The 19,644-nt window shown below is 53.9% G+C and overlaps 2 protein-coding genes across 15 annotated transcripts in view; one reads left to right on the top strand and one right to left on the bottom strand.

Moving 5' to 3' along the window:
- The window catches only part of LOC137358301 (RNA-binding protein 10-like), a 53,405-nt gene extending 45,876 nt beyond the window's left edge, over positions 1-7,529 (top strand). For 5 of the 11 annotated variants that reach the window (XR_010971206.1, XR_010971207.1, XR_010971205.1 and 2 more), the window contains 7 exons: positions 2,381-2,530; positions 3,168-3,251; positions 4,724-4,909; positions 5,393-5,467; positions 6,596-6,678; positions 6,790-7,050; positions 7,315-7,529. Coding sequence is in view for 3 of the 11 variants with exons in the window: in XM_068024230.1 (XP_067880331.1) it covers positions 2,381-2,530; positions 3,168-3,251; positions 4,724-4,909; positions 5,393-5,467; positions 6,596-6,678; positions 6,790-6,952 (741 nt within the window). In the remaining 8 variants the exon portion in view is untranslated. Of the gene's footprint in view, positions 1-2,380; positions 2,531-3,167; positions 3,252-4,723; positions 4,910-5,392; positions 5,468-6,595; positions 6,679-6,789 lie in introns of all 11 variants that reach the window. The other 6 variants (XM_068024231.1, XR_010971208.1, XM_068024232.1 and 3 more) reach the window with 6 other exon arrangements.
- Positions 6,550-14,614, bottom strand: tpk2 (thiamin pyrophosphokinase 2). 4 transcript variants are annotated; one of them, XM_068024234.1, is made up of 8 exons: positions 14,501-14,605; positions 12,697-12,944; positions 12,506-12,569; positions 12,145-12,272; positions 11,680-11,798; positions 10,168-10,300; positions 8,358-8,454; positions 6,550-7,433 (listed from the first exon to the last, which is right to left on the bottom strand). In XM_068024234.1, exons 1-8 carry the CDS (start codon positions 14,574-14,576, stop codon positions 7,231-7,233), a joined length of 1,068 nt encoding a protein of 355 aa, XP_067880335.1. In that variant the 5' UTR covers positions 14,577-14,605; the 3' UTR covers positions 6,550-7,230. The 4 variants fall into 4 exon arrangements, with proteins under 4 accessions (XP_067880335.1, XP_067880338.1, XP_067880337.1 ...); XM_068024236.1 differs by having other exon boundaries at positions 7,346-7,974; positions 8,304-8,454; positions 14,501-14,606; XM_068024235.1 differs by having other exon boundaries at positions 7,346-7,974; positions 14,501-14,604.
- Between the last annotated feature and the right edge of the window lie 5,030 nt (positions 14,615-19,644).

Genomic DNA, 19,644 nt, shown 5'->3' with positions numbered 1-19,644 from the left:
AGTTTGTTTGTTTCCAAATGGGAGTAAATCCTGTCCCGAAGAATCCTCTCTCATAATTTCCCTGCCGCTGACGTAAGGCTCACCGGCCTATAATTTCTTGGATTATCCTTGCTACCCTTCTTAAACAAAGGAACAACATTGGCTATTCTCCAGTCCTCTGGGACCTCGCCTGTAGCCAATGAGGATGCAAAGATTTCTGTCAAGGCCCCAGCAATTTCTTCCCTTGCCTCCCTCAGTATTCTGGGGTAGATCCCATCAGGCCTGGGGACTTATCTACCTTAATGCTTTGCAAGACACCCAAAACCACCTCCTTTTTGATAATGAGATGACTGAGACTATCTACACTCCCTTCCCTAGGCTCATCATCCACCAAGTCCTTCTCTTTGTTGAATACTGATGCAAAGTACTCATTTAGTACCTCGCCCATTTCCTCTGCCTCCACACATAGATTCCCTTCTCTGTCCTTGAGTGGGCCAACCCTTTCCCTAGTTACCCTCTTGCTCTTTATATACGTATAAAAAGCCTTGGGATTTTCCTTAATCCTGTTTGCCAACGACTTTTCATGACCCCTTTTAGCCCTCCTGACTCCTTGCTTAAGTTCCTTCCTACTGTCTTTATATTCCTGAAGGGATTCGTCTGTTCCCAGCCTTCCAGCCCTTACAAATGCTTCCTTTTTCTTTTTGACTAGGCTCACAATATCCCGCGTTATCCAAGGTTCCCGAAACTTGCCAAACTTATCCTTCTTCCTTGCAGGAACATGCTGGTCCTGGATTCTAATCAACTGACGTTTGAAAGACCCCCACATGTCAGATGTTGATTTACCCTCAAACAGCCGCCCCCAATCTAAATTCTTCAGTTCCTGCCTAATATTGTTATAATTAGCCTTCCCCCAATTTAGCACCTTCACCCGAGGACTACTCTTATCTTTATCCACAAGTACCTTAAAACTTATGGAATTATGGTCACTGTTCCCGAAATGCTCCCCTACTGAAACTTCGACCACCTGGCTGGGCTCATTCCCCAATACCAGGTCCAGTACGGCCCCATCCCTAGCTGGACTATCTACATATTGTTTCAAGAAGCCCTCCTGGATGCTCCTTACAAATTCTGCCCCATCCAAGCCCCTAGCACGAAGTGAGTCCCAGTCAATATCGGGGAAGTTAAAATCGCCCACCACCACAACCCTGTTACCTTTACATCTTGTATCTTATGCAGATAGAGACAGAAAAGAGCAGAAGAAAAGTTTGAGGCAATATCTGAAGATGGTTTTGGTTACTGTTCTTCGAGCTCACTGTAAAGTTCTTGATTGTAGGTTGGTCTTGCTTTCCGTTGGGGCCCAGTATTCTTCTTAAACCTTGTTTGCTGTAGGAGACTTCTCTCTTGAAGTTCATGTGTCCTCAGTGGGTCCAGAGGCTTGTGAGGAAGAGATGGGGGCAGACAGGAGGGGTCTTCTCACTCCAGCAGCAAAACAGTCTTTTTCAGTTCAAACTGTTTGCACAATTCAGAAAAACCCAGGTTGCCAAGCTGGTTAGTCATGTGACTAGCTGGTCTGACCACGTCTGTTTGTGGATTCTGTTGTCTTAGCCAACCTTTGAATGTCTCTTCTTACACACAATGCCTGGGTCGATTGTGGGTTAAATTGGAGCAGGGGATAGCCCCTTTGTCCCTCCAAGCACTGTCTGTTAGTATTCAAATATTTTTTCCAGCCTGGGCTGATCTGTTTAACAAGTCATTTCCACACTCCAGCAACAGTTTAAAATCAATGTTCCTATGACAAAATTAATATGCCTCATTCTTAGCAGGGGGGTGGGGGGGGTGTCTGCATGACCGGTGTTTGAGATGATTAAAGGATTCGATCGGGTCGATAGAGAAACTGTCCTCCGGTGTGGGGGAAGAGTCCAGAACAAGGGGGCAGAACCTTAAAATTCGAGCCAGGCCGTTCAGGGGTGATGTCAGGAAGCACTTGTTCACACAAAGTGGGAGTGGAAATCTGGAACTCTCTTTTTCCCACCCCCCCCCCGCCCCCCCAGAAAGCTGTCGAGGTCGGGAGAGTCAATTGGGAATTTCAAACCCGCGATTGATAGATTTTTATTGGAGTTGCTAATGTAATGCTCGAGGGGCCGAATAGCCTCCTCCTGTTGCGTGTTCCTTCCACCCATTCCGCCGAGCTGATTGTATGTTTAACGGAGTCGAGTTTAAAGCAACTGGAAATGTTGGGGCCTATCTAACCAGGGCTAGCCTGGGCCTGGATTTAAGTGGAGACTGGAGGTGTCAGTTGCCCGGTGGGGTGGCAGTAAATGGTAGCTGTGCCCGGTGAGGGCGGCGTGGTGACGGGGCGAGCGAGCAGACCCGTTCTCAATGGGCTTGCCCGTCTTTCCAGATCGCCAAGGACATGGAACGCTGGGCCAAGAGTTTGAACAAACAGAAGGAGAATTTCAAGAACAGCTTCCAGCCGCTCAGCTACATGCGAGATGATGACCGCCGGGAGTCGGCCTCTGCTGACGCTGGCTACGCCATGCTGGAGAAAAAGGTACTGGGTGAAACCACGCCAGCGGCATGACCTCCCTTGCCCCTGGTGCCATATCCACCTCACCCTCCAACTCCCTCTTCCTCACCGGGCTCACTCTCCCCGAGATCTCATTCTGATCGCTCTCCTTTCAGTACCCGCTCCCCAGTGTCTCCCCGTCCCCGCTCCCCTGTGCCCCACGCTGACGAGAGCCGATAAGCTGGTCTTGCCTCCCCACTCATTGGGAGAGGGACGAGAACTGTAAACCGCAGCTGAATCCACCCAGTTACCCCGCCAGGATCAGCTGGCGGTTGGCGCGGGGTAGTGCAGGTTTGAACCCGCGCTCCTCCAGCCGCTGGGAGGCGGACTCGCAGGTCCATGTCCCGACTCTCGCTGTGCCGGGACAGGGGGTGATCCGTTCACTATTGGGAAGGGATCAGATTCCCCCCGAGGCTGCCCTGGGTGAGAGAAGCTGCAGCAAGCAGACGGTGGCCGCGGGATCTGTCCCCGGTCCGAGGGCAGGGTAGGGGGGTGGGTAATAACGTGGGGCCGCCAGATGACTCCCTGCCTGCCATGGGGGCTGCGGGACGGGCTTGTATCCTCTCGAGTTCGCTTCCTTGCGGATCCTCCCCTGATTTATTGAAACTGGTTCTCCTTCCAGAGTACACTGGCTGAGCGACAACATGTCATGATGGAGCACCTCAAACGCACCACAGACAAGGTGAAAGACGACGACAGTCGATCGGTACGAGACAGAGACAGTACAACAACGTTTGACGGGTTTATATTTGAGCCAGTATTTGTCTCCGAGACCCTCAGTTTCCTGTTCTGTGGTAGCAGTTCAGGAAAACTGTGAGAGTTGATTAATCCGACACACTGACAGGCTGCAATGGCCCAGCGAACAGCGGCAGGCACTGGAGATCCAGCTAACAAAACGTGATAACCGCCTTCTGGGGCTGCTCCAGCAGTCGGTCTTCTGTCACGTGTAAGATAAACCAGGGAGTGCAATGGGTGGGGGATGTGCTCCTTAACATTCTCCTCCTCACCCTCCCTCCCTCTTTCTCCCCCTCCCCTCCTCACTCCCCCCCACCCCCCTTCACTCTCTTTCTCCCCCTCCCCTCCTCACTCCCCCCCACCCCCCTTCACTCTTTCCCCCCTTCACTCTTTCCCTCCCTCACTCTCTTTCCCCCGCCCCTCCCTCACTCTCTTTCCCCCGCCCCTCCCTCACTCTCTTTCCCCCGCCCCTCCCTCACTCTCTTTCCCCCGCCCCTCCCTCACTCTCTTTCCCCCGCCCCTCCCTCACTCTCTTTCCCCCGCCCCTCCCTCACTCTCTTTCCCCCGCCCCTCCCTCACTCTCTTTCCCCCGCCCCTCCCTCACTCTCTTTCCCCCGCCCCTCCCTCACTCTCTTTCCCCCGCCCCTCCCTCACTCTCTTTCCCCCGCCCCTCCCTCACTCTCTTTCCCCCGCCCCTCCCTCACTCTCTTTCCCCCGCCCCTCCCTCACTCTCTTTCCCCCGCCCCTCCCTCACTCTCTTTCCCCCGCCCCTCCCTCACTCTCTTTCCCCCGCCCCTCCCTCACTCTCTTTCCCCCGCCCCTCCCTCACTCTCTTTCCCCCGCCCCTCCCTCACTCTCTTTCCCCCGCCCCTCCCTCACTCTCTTTCCCCCGCCCCTCCCTCACTCTCTTTCCCCCGCCCCTCCCTCACTCTCTTTCCCCCGCCCCTCCCTCACTCTCTTTCCCCCGCCCCTCCCTCACTCTCTTTCCCCCGCCCCTCCCTCACTCTTTCCCCCGCCCCTCCCTCACTCTCTTTCCCCCGCCCCTCCCTCACTCTCTTTCCCCCGCCCCTCCCTCACTCTCTTTCCCCCGCCCCTCCCTCACTCTCTTTCCCCGCCCCTCCCTCACTCTCTTTCCCCCGCCCCTCCCTCACTCTCTTTCCCCCCGCCCCTCCCTCACTCTCTTTCCCCCCGCCCCTCCCTCACTCTCCTGCCCCCCACCCCCCCACTTTCTGGCCCTTTTACCATATCCTTCTATTCCTTTCTCCCTCGTGTGTTTATCCAGCTTCCCCCTTAAATACTTTGATACTATTCACCTCAACCACTCCCTGTGGGAGTGAGTTCCACATTCTCACCACTCTCTGGGGAAAGGAGTTTCCTCTGAATTCCCGACTGTCTTGATGGTGGTGCTGATTTGTATTTCTCTCCTTCCTACCCCCGCTGCAGAGGATGAGCCCGCTACGTGGACTGGTGGCAGCCTACAGTGGGGAGAGTGACAGTGAGGACGATCAGGAGGAGGATCAGGAGGAGAAGCTGACTGACTGGCAGAAGCTGGCCTGTCTGCTGTGCAGGAGGCAGTTCCCCAGCAAAGAGGCACTCATCCGTCACCAGCAGCTCTCTGAGCTTCACAAGGTAACACGTCACCTCGTCCCGCCCGGGCCCCCTCATCCTCCACCGTGCGGGAGCGGGGACGGAAGCACGACACCAGCCGTTTGACAGGAAGACTTTGAAAACCCTTGCTTGTTCGCTCGTGTCTGTTAACAGGGTGACTTCACCTGTGGTCCCAGTGGGTTTTTTTTTCCCCCCCCTTTGCGTGTCTGGGCATTGAGAGTGGAGGGCACCCTCTCCAAAGACTAAAGAAGCCACTGCAAAGGTAGATCGCCGTTGTCGCTGCCAGCCCATCCCCTCCCCTGTCTGTGCGCTGGTTAATTTCTGCCCCGTCCAAGATACCGGTTCTCAAATGGCCTGTTGTTTGTACCGAGCTGTACTCCAGCCCAGAGCAGGTGCTGATCGGGTGGGGGTGGTCAAGCTCACTGGGTCTCTGCCATCCAGCTTGTTAAAAGTAAACGTGTTGGGAATGCGAGAGTGGTGCGAATAAAACTTGTAATCTTTCAGCAAAACCTGGAAATACACAGGCGTTCGAAGCTTTCCGAGTCGGAACTTGAAGCTCTGGAGAAGAGTGAGAGAGAGGTGGGTGCTGAAACTCCTTTATAAAAATCTTATCTGCTTGTATATTCGACAGTGAGTCACTGGGAGTTCGTTTCCAGAGGAATAGAATTGAAAAGCGGAGAAATTACATCAAACTTGTAGTATTGATGCATTTAAGGGGAAGCTGGATAAACACACGAGGGAGAGGAATCTAAGGATATGGTGATGAGGTTCGTGTGGAGCAGCAACAGTAACTCCAGATGAGGAAACTAAAATGCAGATAAATGGGGGCAGGTTACAAAGTATTTACGGAAGAGAAGCAGGCCATTCACTCCGTGCTGATGACTGTGCTCCACAGGAGCCTCCTCCTGAATTTCCTATTGGATTTATTAGTGATTATTGTATATTTATGGCTCCCTAGTTCTGGTCTTCCCCACATCGTCTCTAGGTCAACCTCAACGAACCCCTACATAATCTTAAAGATATCTATCAGTGTGGGTCTAACAAAGGGATATGGAGACTGGAACTGTGCACAGTGCTCCGAGTGTGGGTCTAACAAAGGGAGATGGAGACTGGAACTGTGCACAGTGCTCCAGATGTGGTCTAACCATGGTATATGGAGACCGGAACTGTGCACAGTGCTCCAGATGTGATGCTATTCTGTACATGCACATGTAGTTATCTTGTGAATGATGTGCTGGACGAGAGCCGTGCTGCCAGAGTCCATGCCCGACTTAAAAATCTGCCTAAAGTACACGACAAGTGCCGATCCTCGTGCACTTTGCCTGCTCTCCAGCAGGCGCCCATTCTTTGTGCTGTGGTGTTGATCAACTGTGGAGGGCATCACAGCTGAGCCCCAATCCTTTTCCCCTCACCCAACATGCACATCTTCCAGTGGGTGGCACTGGTCCGAGATCAGGAGCAGGAATTTTGGCTGAGTCTTCCTCCCACCTCCGGGCGTGCCGAGGTGAATTTCAGCCACCCCCCCCCACATCAAAACGATCGGTTCACATTGCACAGACAGGGGGACAGCTTTATACCCGTTCCCCTCCCCCCTCCAGCTCCTTAATCAACACACTGGATATGAGTAATCCCTCCCCTGACCAGCAAGGAATAATGTCAGGTTGAAAAGGCAGCATTTTTAATGACCATTTTCCTTTTCATCTACAGTTGAAATACAGAGCGACAGAGAGACGAGGCAAGCTGGGGATCCCAGACACCTTTGAACCCAAGCGGAGAAGAACTCAGGCTGCGTATGTCCCCCATTGTTTATCTTGTCTTCAGTTTGGGGGGGGGGGGGGGGGGAGAAGGGAACGAGTTGGGTGCCGAGCGGTGATCAACGACAGTTGTTTCCCTCCCTGCAGGTACGACGGAGTGAGCCACGGCATCGGGAACCGAATGATGCAGGCGATGGGCTGGAAGGAAGGCACGAGACTAGGACGTAAGGAACCAGGCATCACCCCCTCCTCTGAGGTAGCTGTTCTGTGTTTTATCAAGTTTTTGCTCAGTACAGCAGCTAAAGCATAGTCTTCAATCTTGATTTAATACGTCCCATTCACCTTTACTCTCCTCTCTTCCTTTCAGTAGACCTGAGAGTTTGCCCAAATCTCCTCACCTGGTGGTCGGTAAGTGTGCTTGTGTTCCGCTTGCCAGAAAGACATATCCCAGCCCCAGAGGAGCCAAACCGAGGCCCTCGTCTGCCCCCTCGGGGAAAGGGGGGCACGTAAAAGATCCCAGGGCCACTACTGGAGTGAGGGTGGGAGTTCCTCCCAGGGGCCAAAATTGATCCCCTAATGTTCATCCCGTTAGTGTTTGTGGGATCTTGCTGTGTGCAGCGAGGTTAGGTGAAAGGCCCCGGAGAAACGCCAGTTTTTCTTTTGTCTCGGCAGTGACGAGGGCGGTGTCGGTCGGCAGGGCTCCGAGGGAGTCGGCGCCTGACGGAAGATAGTGACTCCGCTGCATGGGAATCCACAGCGGCCGTGTTTGACAAGGCATAACTGATCCGGAACTTTTTCGAGGAGAGAAAGAAAAAAAGATTGTAAATATTTTTATGAGCCTCCAACATGTACTTTTGTACCAATTAAAAAGAAAAAGCCTCAGACAATTTTCCAAGATTATTTTTTTTCCTCCCCCGCGTACGAGGACTTGCGGCTGGTCTGGTTCTGTAGCTGGGGCAAACGGAGGAGATGTGCGTTCAGCTGCTAGCCTTTTACTGTCTGTCCGGGGTTCAAAGCCTCCTCCGGCTGCACTTTCCATTCCCGGGAAAGGCACAGAACAGGGAGGAGGCCCACCTGCTGCTGGCGGACTTCCAGAGTTCCCATTGGAGACTGGGATCCTCCTGGGCTGAAGCCAGATGCTGTGCTCGCTGCACCCAGTCTCTCTCTCTCTCGTTCATGATTGTTTCATTTGAAAAATCTAAAATGGCAAGACGGACCCACTCCCCGGATCAGGCTGAATTTCCGGGGCTCCTCATGGACTCGTCTCTCATTGTCTGCCATTCAATCACAGCTCCCTGTGCAGCCCCTCCATAAACTGTTGGTAACATCGCTCTGCAAGGCAAAAAACACCAACTGCTCAGCATCTCAAGTTTCAACCAAGGGACCCCACCCCACCCCCAGAAGCAGCAGCAGTTCCCCCAGCACTCTGTTCAGGCCTCAGCCGTGACACAGGGGCTGGTTCCAGCCTCTTAAGCCAGGCTGGCACTCCTGCTGCCGGTGCCGAGGGAGCACCACACGGTTGGAGGGTTCTTCACTCCTGACTACAAACCCTATGCTGGAGTAATATCCCCAGATAGGTCGAGCATATGTAGCCACTGTCTTGCACGGGGTCCATTCTCTGTATCAAACCCCTTTACTGACTGAACATTTACACCGCTGACCATCGTAGCGTCTGTGCTCTCAGCCCTCGTCCTCTTCCCCACCGTCATTCTCACCATCGTCAGCGTCCAGCGTTCCGTGTCTTATGAGGAAATCCAGCACAACCATTGCACAGTTGGGTTTGAAATCGGAGCCTGCTATGGCCTCTCTCACCTGTGATCAGGCAAACGAGAAATTAGAGTTTACTGGCCAGGCAGCTGAAGTTTAATAGTGACAAGTGTGAGGTGATGTATTTTGGCAGAAGGGAATATATACTTAATAGCACAGGGTTAAAGAGTGTGCAGGGACAGAGGGACCTGGGGGTGTAAGTGCATCGATCTTTGTAGGTGTCGGGACATAGTGAGAGTGGTTAGTGAAGTATATGGGATCTTAGGCTTCATAAATAGAGGTACTGAGTACAAAAGCAGGGAAGTTATGTTGAACCTTTATCATTCTCTGGTTGGGCCCCAACTGGAGTATTGCATCCAGTTCTGGTCACCACACTTTAGGAAGGGTCCTTGAGAGGGTGCGGAGGAGATTTACCAGAATGGTTCCAGGGATGGGGGATTTTAGTTGCAAGGTTAGGTTGGAGAAGCTGGGGTTTGTTCACCTTGGAACAAAGGAGATTGAGGGGAGGTGTACAAGATGATGACAGGTTTAGATAAGGTAGACAAAGAAAAGCTGTTCCCATTAGCTGATGCTACAAGGACTAAGGGACACAGAGGGGTGGGGGGGAATGAGGGAGAGAATGTTTTTTACACAGCGGGCAGTAATGACCGGGAACTCGCTGCCCACGAGGGTGGTGGAAGTGGAGACGATCAATGCCTTCAAGAGAAAGTTGGATGGGCACCTGAGAGAAATAGACTTGGAGGGGTGCAGGGATCGAGACTGACTGGAGAGCTCTGCGGAGAGCCGACATGGACTCAATGGGCCGAATAGCCTCCTTCGGTGCTGTAAATGACTACTACCACAGAGAGAGAGAGACAGAGGGTGTGAGACATAGAGAGACAGACTGAATAAAATTGGAGGAAATGTCTGAGTCTGCTCATTTCTAAACCCTCTGAAACCCCTTCCCCTCAAACAGCAACAGGCCTCTTTATAAATAGAGGCTTCACGTAAGGGAACAAGCGTTACAACCAATATGCACAGGAGCAGGCCATTCGGCCCATCTGCTCTGTGCTGGTGTTTCTGCTCCACAGGAGCCTCCCCCGACCCCCTACTTCATCTCCCCCTATCACCCTATCCTTCTATTCCTCTCTCCCTCGTGTGTTTATCCAGCCTCCCCCTTAAATACATCGACAGTATTCACCTCAACCACTCCCTGTGGGAGCGAGTTCCACATTCTCACCACTCTCTGGGGAAAGGAGTTTCTCCTGAATTTCCCATTGGATTTATTACTGACTGTCTTATATTGAGGGCCCCCGAGTTCTGGTCTCCCCCCACAAGTGGAAACATCTTCTCTACGTCTACCCGATTGAAACCCCCTTCATCACTTTAAAGACCTCTATCAGGTCGCCCCCTCAGCCCTCTTCGAGAGCAAAGAACCCCCAGCCTGTTCAGTCTTTCCTCGTAAGTTACAACCCCTCAGTTCCAGTATCATCCTGTAATTATTTTTTCCCCCGTATATCCTTTTTGTAATACGGAGACTGGAACTGCGGACGGTATTCAGAGTGTGGTGTGAGATTTGGAAGAGGAACAACTGGAATTGCTACACGGAGAAAGACGTTCCAGTTTTTGACCGTCCTACAGTGTCAGGGCATGAGGGAAGGGGAGACTGGTGAAAACAGGGTGGGGCAGCTTTGTAACACTGGGACTTGGTGGTGAGCAGGAGGGTGGTAATAATGGTCTGGGGGGGGTGGTGAGAAAGAATTTCCAGTTTCCATTTACCTGTTCCAAAGGCCAGAGGTAGAATTCCAGGACCTCACCATCGCCTACCTTTGGCACAAAATCCACAGGAACCTCCAGGTCGTAAACGAACTGGCATTCCGGGAACACTCCCCACTCATCCTCGTAGGTGTAACTGTGTGGTTGGAGGAGAAAAGGCACGTGTCAGAAGACAGAGTGGCTCGGAATTCGCTGAGTGCAGCCGAGAGCGGGGGATGGAGCCACAAGGATTCCCCTTGGTCTGTCTCTGCTGCATCAGCTGCAAAAATCCCAAACTTTGCTTCTCTCCACTCGTTTCTTGTGTCATCCCTCTGCCTCCAATTCCGGCCACTTGAGCATCCCCCGATTCCCATCGCTCCACCATTGGCGGCCATGCCTTCAGCTGCCTGGGGGCCCTCAGCTCTGGAATTCCCTCCCTAAAACTCTCCGCCCCTCTTTCTCTCCTCCTTTTAGATGCTGCTTAAAAACCGAGGCTCGAGGGGCTGAACGGGCCTCCTCCTGTTCCTGTGTAACAGGCTCGAGAGAGAGAGAGAGGCTGAATGGGCCTCCTCCTGTTCCTGTGTAACAAGCTCGAGAGAGAGAGAGGCTGAATGGGCCTCCTCCTGTTCCTGTGTAACAAGCTCGAGAGAGAGAGAGGCTGAATGGGCCTCCTCCTGTTCCTGTGTAACAAGCTCGAGAGAGGGGCTGAATGGGCCTCCTCCTGTTCCTGTGTAACAATCTCGAGAGAGAGAGAGGCTGAATGGGCCTCCTCCTGTTCCTGTGTAACAAGCTCGAGAGAGAGAGAGGCTGAATGGGCCTCCTCCTGTTCCTGTGTAACAAGCTCGAGAGAGAGAGAGGCTGAATGGGCCTCCTCCTGTTCCTGTGTAACAAGCTCGAGAGAGAGAGAGGCTGAATGGGCCTCCTCCTGTTCCTGTGTAACAAGCTCGAGAGAGAGAGAGGCTGAATGGGCCTCCCCCTGTTCCTGTGTAACAAGCTCGAGAGAGGGGCTGAATGGGCCTCCTCCTGTTCCTGTGTAACAATCTCGAGAGAGAGAGAGGCTGAATGGGCCTCCTCCTGTTCCTGTGTAACAAGCTCGAGAGAGAGAGGCTGAATGGGCCTCCTCCTGTTCCTGTGTAACAATCTCGAGAGAGAGAGAGAGGCTGAATGGGCCTCCTCCTGTTCCTGTGTAACAGGCTCTAGAGAGAGGGGCTGAATGGGCCTCCTCCTGTTCCTGTGTAACAAGCTCGAGAGAGAGAGAGAGAGGCTGAATGGGCCTCCTCCTGTTCCTGTGTAACAATCTCGAGAGAGAGAGGCTGAATGGGCCTCCTCCTGTTCCTGTGTAACAATCACGAGAGAGAGCGGGGCTGAATGGGACTCCTCCTGTTCCTGTTTAACAGGCTCGAGGAGGGGCTGAATGGGCCTCCTCCCACATCCAATGCGCTTAGGACTCCGAGACATCAGCCCATCCCAAAACCGGTGACTTTAACTGATCCGAGCTCTGTGGGGGTGGGTTTCCTGGCGGGGACTGCCCCTTACCTGATGGTGCCGGCTGGTTTCGCCATCTCAGCAATGGACTCGGGAATGCAGGCCTCCTCGGCGCACTCCTTGATCAGGGTCTCCTTGACTCCGAACCCGGCCCCGAGGCCTCCAGCCACCTGAGGCCAAGAGACAAAAAGAGGCTGAGGTCCATGTTTCCACAGGCAAAAAAAAAAGCCAACACCGTGGACCCTTTAGTAAAATAACTTGCACCATCCGGTGGGTCCCAGATCCTAATCCCTGGTCTGTGCTACAATTAAGCACAGTTTCCACCCCAGCCGACAATTCAAAGATTAAACAGGGGCTCAGTAAAAGCAGCCAGTGTTCCCACTCCTGCTCCACGGCTTAGCCGCCGCGACGCCCCACCAAGTCGAATAGCCCCGTCGGCACGCGCCGCCCACGCTGGGAGACCGGGCAGCTGGGCCGATGTCCTGAGGAGGTTGGGGGGGGGGGAATGATAATTACCAGGTTATCCAGCCTTCCGGGGAAAGTCTCCTTGTTGTGGGTTCGCCTCCCGATCCACATGGACAGGCCGTCTCCGTGACGGACGTAACCGTTGACGTGCACGCCGTAGCTCTTGACCCCAAATAACCCTGCCAGGGGAAACAGAGGGCACGGTCAGACTGGTGGTTTACGCCTCGGCTGGGCCCTACCGCATCCAGAGGCGCTGGGCGTGGGGACCGGGAGCAGTAACCCCCTCCCCCAGCCGAGTACAGCTCATCACACGGCACAGAGTACGATAGGGGGGAGGGCCGCGCGTAACGAGAGGATCAGGGAGCCCAGAATTCACCGTCGCAGCTGCTGCTGGGATGAGGTGGAAACCTACCGATTGCTGATCGCTCCATCCCCAACAGGGGCGTATCCGAGAATCTCTGCATTACCTGGTACTTCTGCAGTGAAAGCACAGAGAAAAGCGGGTCAGAGACCGGGCGAGGACAGGGGCAGGGTGAGAGCAGTCAGAGAACCGCCGGTACCTCCCCCCAGGCAGACTCTCTCCGCTACGCCTGACCCCCTCACCTCGTTCCTCCAGCTCCTCAGACAGCTGAAGAGCTCCTCCTGCCTCCAGTCCGTGAGGGTTCGTTCAATGGCGCCCGATCGCTGCTCGTACGTGCACAGGCGGCTGCTGAGCTCCACACGGCCCTGGGCGCCGTCAGACACGTGGAAAACCTCGGGGTACCTGCTGAGGAGGGGGAATAGCCTGGGCTGCACCACACCAACCTCGTGACTGGCGACATAAAACGGCCTACAAAGAGCTTTGGAGGAACCTGGAAGGTGAAGAGGAAACAGAGAGTTTGACAGGCCAGTCTGTTCCAGTAAATAATGGGCACCGGTACTTATTTCAGCAAACAATTCAGTTCCACAGGTCAACAATAATCGTCTTTCAGGTCAGTGTGAAGCAGGCGTGGAGCACTCAGTTAGAAAGAGGATTCATTGAATAACAAAGGTCTTTCATTTCTGCAGCACACTGTACTGCTTAAGAAGAGTGTGGCGCTCCCTCAGTACTGACCCTCCGACAGTGCGGCGCTCCCTCAGTACTGACCCTCCGACAGTGCGGCGCTCCCTCAGTACTGACCCTCCGACAGCGCGGCGCTCCCTCAGTACTGACCCTCCGACAGTGCGGCGCTCCCTCAGTACTGACCCTCCGACAGTGCGGCGCTCCCTCAGTACTGACCCTCCGACAGTGCGGCGCTCCCTCAGTACTGATCCTCCGTCAGTGCGGCGCTCCCTCACTACTGACCCTCCGACAGTGCGGCGCTCCCTCAGTACTGACCCTCTCGACAGTGCGGCCCTCCCTGAGCACTGACCCTCTCGACAGTGCGGCGCTCCCCCAGTACTGACCCTCCGACAGCGCGGCGCTCCCTCACTACTGACCCTCCGACAGAGCGGCGCTCCCTCACTACTGACCCTCCGACAGCGCGGCGCTCCCTCACTACTGACCCTCCGACAGCGCGGCGCTCCCTCACTACTGACCCTCCGACAGTGCGGCGCTCCCTCACTACTGACCCTCCGACAGTGCAGCACACTGTATCCTCCGCCAGCCCCTCCCTATCTCTGTAACTTCCTCCAGCCCCTACAACCCTCCCTATCTCTGTAACCTCCTCCAGTCCCTACAACCCTCCCAATCTCTGTAACCTCCTCCAGCCCCTACAACCCTCCCTATCTCTGGAACCTCCTCCAGCCCCTACAACCCTCCCTATCTCTGTAACCTCCTCCAGCCCCGACAACCCTCCCTATCTCTGTAACCTCCTCCAGCCCCTACAACCCTCCCTATCTCTGGAACCTCCTCCAGCCCCGACAACCCTCCCTATCTCTGTAACCTCCTCCAGCCCCTACAACCCTCCCTATCTCTGGAACCTCCTCCAGCCCCGACAACCCTCCCTGTCTCTGGAACCTCCTCCAGCCCCTACAACCTTTCCTATTTCTGTAACCTCCTCCGGCCCCTACAACCCTCCCTATCTCTGTAACCTCCTCCAGCCCCTACAACCCTCCCTATCTCTGTAACCTCCTCCGGCCCCTACAACCCTCCCTATCTCTGTCACCTTCTCCAGCCCCTACAACCCTCTGAGATTTCTGTGCTCCTCCAATTCCGGCCTCTTGACCATCCCTCGATTCCCATCGTTTTACCATTGGTGGCCGTGCCTTCAGCTGCCTGGGCCCCCTGAGCTCTGGAATTCCCTCCCTAAACCTCTGCACTTTCAAGGTGCTGGAGAAATGCAGGTGGTTGTTGTTGCTGCTGTTGCCTAGGTGAAGCGTGCACACACATTCCCTCACTCCCTGCAGCCTCTCCTCCTCTTTTGAAGCAGACAGTAAAGTTAGCAACCCTGCATGTGAAAGGAATTCATCCTGCTCAGCAGCTGCAGGACTCGCTCTGCCCAGGCGCTGCTGCTGCCGCCCATTGCCTTCGCCTGTCAGTCTCCTGCTGAACGTGCAGTGCGCAAGATGGTCCTCCTCCTTCCCACCCTGCACCGGGACAGGGGAGAACAGTGCGCACGCGTGGTGGCGTCGGCCGAGTGGACTACATTGCCCATCAGGCAGCGCGCGGCAGTCCAGGCTGACCGCGCAGGCCCGGCCATGACCCCGCCAAAAAAGGCGCCAAATTCAAACCAGGCGACCGTTGAGGGCGGCGGCCATCTTGAAAGATGTCCCATTGCTTTCAATGGCACCATTATTGACTTTTAATGCAAGAATGAAGCCAATGGGCTCCTTCACACATCTCAGCATCTTTTCCTTAAAAAAAAAACCACTTAGATTCTCACGCACGAATGCATTCCTTCCCATTTTTGTGGGGGGGTTTTTACTCTCACTGTTTCCGCAGATCCAAACATTCATGTCCATTTCCACACAGAGGAAGCCTCCCCAATGGGGGTTTCCACAGTGATGGAGGGTGGCTGGAGAGTGGAAGCAGGAGATAACGTAGAGGAACGGCGGGGGGAGCGAGGAGGGGTGGTTGCGGCCTTAGACAGAGTGGGGGTGGGGGGGTTCCACCATTGCTGAGGCCGGAAATTGGCCACAGTCATGATGTCAAAGTTCACAAGGTGTCAGCGGGTTGCAGAGGATGGGCAAAGTTACGAAGTGGGTTGTGGACAAGGTTTTGAAAGATAATGCCTCAAAGGATGGGATTCAGGCAAAGGTTGAGGTGATCGACAGTGGGAGTTCCTCAATGCCAGGCTCTTTTCATGGAAGACAGAGACCGCTGCAGCCACAAAACCGCGCACAGCAAGCTCCCACAAATAGCAAAGACATAATGGCCAGATAATTCCTTTCAGTGAAGTTGGTCGATGGATGCTCCCAACTGCCCTGCGATTCGTCAACATAGTGCCATGGGATCTTTTACATCCAGCTGAGGGGGCAGAGAAACGTCAGTATAAAGTTTCACGCAAAAGCTTGCACTTTCGACAGTGCGGGGCTCCTCAGTACTGACCCTCCGACAGTGCGGCGCTCCCTCAGTACTGACCCTCCGACAGTGCGGCACTCCCACAATGCTGTTATTTGTGGTTGAATTGAACGGGAAATGGTGGAAACACAATGCAGGTTCAGCAATATCTGTGGAGTGAGATTGTTAACCCTTCAGTTGTTCAGCTTCTATCCGGACTCTGATAATATATTACAACATAAAATTACATTGACTCGACCAGGCAGAAACAGGCCATTCGGCCTGACTACCCCACAAGAACCTCCTCCTACCCCCTTCTCCATCAAACCCTATCAGCACACCACTGGGTGCAGACAACAAGCTTGAGGGAGTGGGGGGGGGGGGGCGGGGACAGGAGAAGGGTTATTCAACTGTGGACAGCATCACAGTGGAACCCTGATCAGGTTCACTTCTCCCAAAAGGAAAGTCACCAGGTCTGGGAAGCCCGAGAGTAAGCTAAAAAGTTGTTGCTTATCTATGCCGGGGTTTCTGCTCCTTGCGACCCTCCTCCCTCTTCCTCTCCATCTCCCCCCATCACCATATCCTTCTATTCCTTTCTCCCTCGTGTGTTTATCCAGCCTCCCCCTTAAATACATCGATACTATTCATCTCAACCACTCCCTGTGGTAGTGAGTTCCACATTCTCACCACTCTCTGGGGAAAGACGTTTCTCCTGAATTCCCCATTGGATTTATTACTGACTGTCATATTGATGGCCCCCTAGTTCTGGTCTCCCCCAACAAGTGGAAAAATCTTCTCCACGTCTACCCGATCGAAACCCCTTCATCATTTTAAAGACCTCTATCAGGTCACCCCTCAGCCTTCTCTTTTCTAGAGAGACGAGCCCCCAGACTGTTCAGTCTTTCCGCATAAGTTACAACCACCAAGTTTTGGTATCATCCTTGTAAATCTTTTTTGCATCTTCTCCAGAATGGTGCACAGTGCTCCGAGTGTGATCGAACCAAGGGATATGGAGACCGGAACTGTGTACAGTGCTCCGAGTGCGATCCAACCAAGGGATATGGAGACCGGAACTGTGTACAGTGCTCCGAGCGTGATCTAACCAAGGGATATGGAGACCGGAACTGTGTACAGTGCTCCGAGCGTGGTCTAACCAAGGGATATGGAGACCGGAACTGTGTACAGTGCTCCGAGCGTGGTCTAACCAAGGGATATGGAGACTGGAACTGTGCACAGTGCTCCGAGTGTGATCTAACCAAGGGATATGGAGACTGGAACTGTACACAGTGCTCCGAGTGTGATCCAACCAAGGGATATGGAGACTGGAACTGTGTACAGTGCTCCGAGCGTGGTCTAACCAAGGGATATGGAGACTGGAACTGTGCACAGTGCTCCGAGTGTGATCCAACCAAGGGATATGGAGACTGGAACTGTGCACAGTGCTCCAAGTGTGGTCTAACCAAGGGATATGGAGACCGGAACTGTGTACAGTGCTCCGAGTGTGGGTCCAACCAAGGGATATGGAGACCGGAACTGTGTACAGTGCTCCGAGTGCGATCCAACCAAGGGATATGGAGACCGGAGCTGTGTACAGTGCTCCGAGTGTGATCGAACCAAGGGATATGGAGACCGGAACTGTGTACAGTGCTCCGAGTGCGATCCAACCAAGGGATATGGAGACCGGAACTGTGTACAGTGCTCCAAGTGTGGGTCTAACCAAGGGATATGGAGACCGGAACTGTGTACAGTGCTCCAAGTGTGGGTCTAACCAAGGGATATGGAGACTGGAACTGTGTACAGTGCTCCAAGTGTGGGTCTAACCAAGGGATATGGAGACCGGAACTGTGTACAGTGCTCCGAGTGCGATCCAACCAAGGGACATGGAGACCGGAACTGTGCACAGTGCTCCGAATGTGATCGAACCAAGGGATATGGACACCGGAACTGTGTACAGTGCTCCGAGTGCGATCCAACCAAGGGATATGGAGACCGGAACTGTGTACAGTGCTCCGAGTGTGATCTAACCAAGGGATATGGAGACCGGAACTGTGTACAGTGCTCCGAGTGCGATCCAACCAAGGGATATGGAGACCGGAACTGTGTACAGTGCTCCGAGTGCGATCCAACCAAGGGATATGGAGACCGGAACTGTGTACAGTGCTCCGAGTGCGATCCAACCAAGGGATATGGAGACCGGAACTGTACACAGTGCTCCGAGAGTGGTCTAACCAAGGGATATGGAGACCGGAACAGTGCACAGTGCTCCGAGCGTGGTCTAACCAAGGGATATGGAGACCGGAACTGTGCACAGTGCTCTGAGCGTGGTCTAACCAAGGGATATGGAGATAGGAACCGTGCACAGTGCTCCGAGAGTGGTCTAACCAAGGGATATGGAGACCGGAACTGTGCACAGTGCTCCGAGCGTGGTCTAACCAAGGGATATGGAGACTGGAACTGTGCACAGTGCTCAGAGCGTGGTCTAACCAAGGGATATGGAGACCGGAACTGTGCACAGTGCTCCGAGCGTGGTCTAACCAAGGGATATGGAGACCGGAACTGTACACAGTGCTCCAACTGTGGTCTAACCAAGGGATATGGAGACTGGAACTGTGCACAGTGCTCCAAGTGTGGGTCTAACCAAGGGATATGGAGACAGGAACCGTGCACAGTGCTCCGAGCGTGGTCTAACCAAGGGATAAGGAGACCGGAACTGTGCACAGTTCTCCAAGTGTGGTCTAACCAAGGGATACGGAGACTGGAACTGTGGACAGTGCTCCGAGTGCGATCCAACCAAGGGAAATGGAGACCGGAACTGTGTACAGTGCTCCGAGTGTGATCTAACAAAGGGAGATGGAGACTGGAACTGCGCACAGTGCTCCAAGTGTGGGTCTAACCAAGGGATATGGAGATAGGAACCGTGCACAGTGCTCCGAGAGTGGTCTAACCAAGGGATATGGAGACCGGAACTGTGCACAGTGCTCCGAGCGTGGTCTAACCAAGGGATATGGAGACTGGAACTGTGCACAGTGCTCAGAGCGTGGTGTAACCAAGGGATATGGAGACCGGAACTGTGCACAGTGCTCCGAGCGTGGTCTAACCAAGGGATATGGAGACCGGAACTGTACACAGTGCTCCAACTGTGGTCTAACCAAGGGATATGGAGACTGGAACTGTGCACAGTGCTCCAAGTGTGGGTCTAACCAAGGGATATGGAGACAGGAACCGTGCACAGTGCTCCGAGCGTGGTCTAACCAAGGGATAAGGAGACCGGAACTGTGCACAGTGCTCCAAGTGTGGTCTAACCAAGGGTTATGGAGACCGGAACTGTGCACAGTGCTCCGAGTGTGGGTCGAACCAAGGGATATGGAGACTGGAACTGTGCACAGTGCTCCGAGTGTAGTCTAGCCACGGGATATGGAGACTGAAACTGTGCACAGTGCTCCGAGTGTGGTCGAGCCACGGGATATGGAGACTGGAACTGAGCACTGTGCTCCAAGTGTGGTCTAACCAAGGGATATGGAGACTGGAACTGTGCACAGTGCTCCAAGTGTGGTCGAACCAGGGGATATGGAGACCGGAACTGTGCACAGTGCTCCAACTGTGATCTAACCAAGGGATATGGAGACTGGAACTGTGCACAGTGCTCCGAGTGTGGGTCTAACCAAGGGATATGGAGACTGGAACTGTGCACAGCGCTCCGAGTGTGGGTCTAACCAAGGGATATGGAGACTTGAACTGTGCACAGTGCTCCAAGTGTGATCTAATCAAGGTATATGAAGACCGGAACTGTGCACAGTGCTCCGAGTGTGGGTCTAACCAAGGGATATGGAGATTGGAACTGTGCACAGCGCTCCGAGTGTGGGTCTAACCAAGGGATATGGAGACTGGAACTGTGCACAGCGCTCCGAGTGTGGGTCTAACCAAGGGATATGGAGACTTGAACTGTGCACAGTGCTCCAAGTGTGATCTAACCGAGGTATATGGAGACTGGAACTGTGCACAGTGCTCCAAGTGTGGATCTAACCAAGGGATATGGAGACTGCAACTGTGCACAGTGCTCCAAGTGTGATCTAACCGAGGTATATGGAGAC

This window comes from Heterodontus francisci, chromosome 49 (genome assembly GCF_036365525.1).
Source record: "Heterodontus francisci isolate sHetFra1 chromosome 49, sHetFra1.hap1, whole genome shotgun sequence".
NCBI classification, from domain to species: domain Eukaryota; kingdom Metazoa; phylum Chordata; class Chondrichthyes; order Heterodontiformes; family Heterodontidae; genus Heterodontus; species Heterodontus francisci.
The sequence above is the reverse complement of the archived record's forward strand: the minus strand, read 5'-3'. Positions and strand labels throughout refer to the sequence as shown.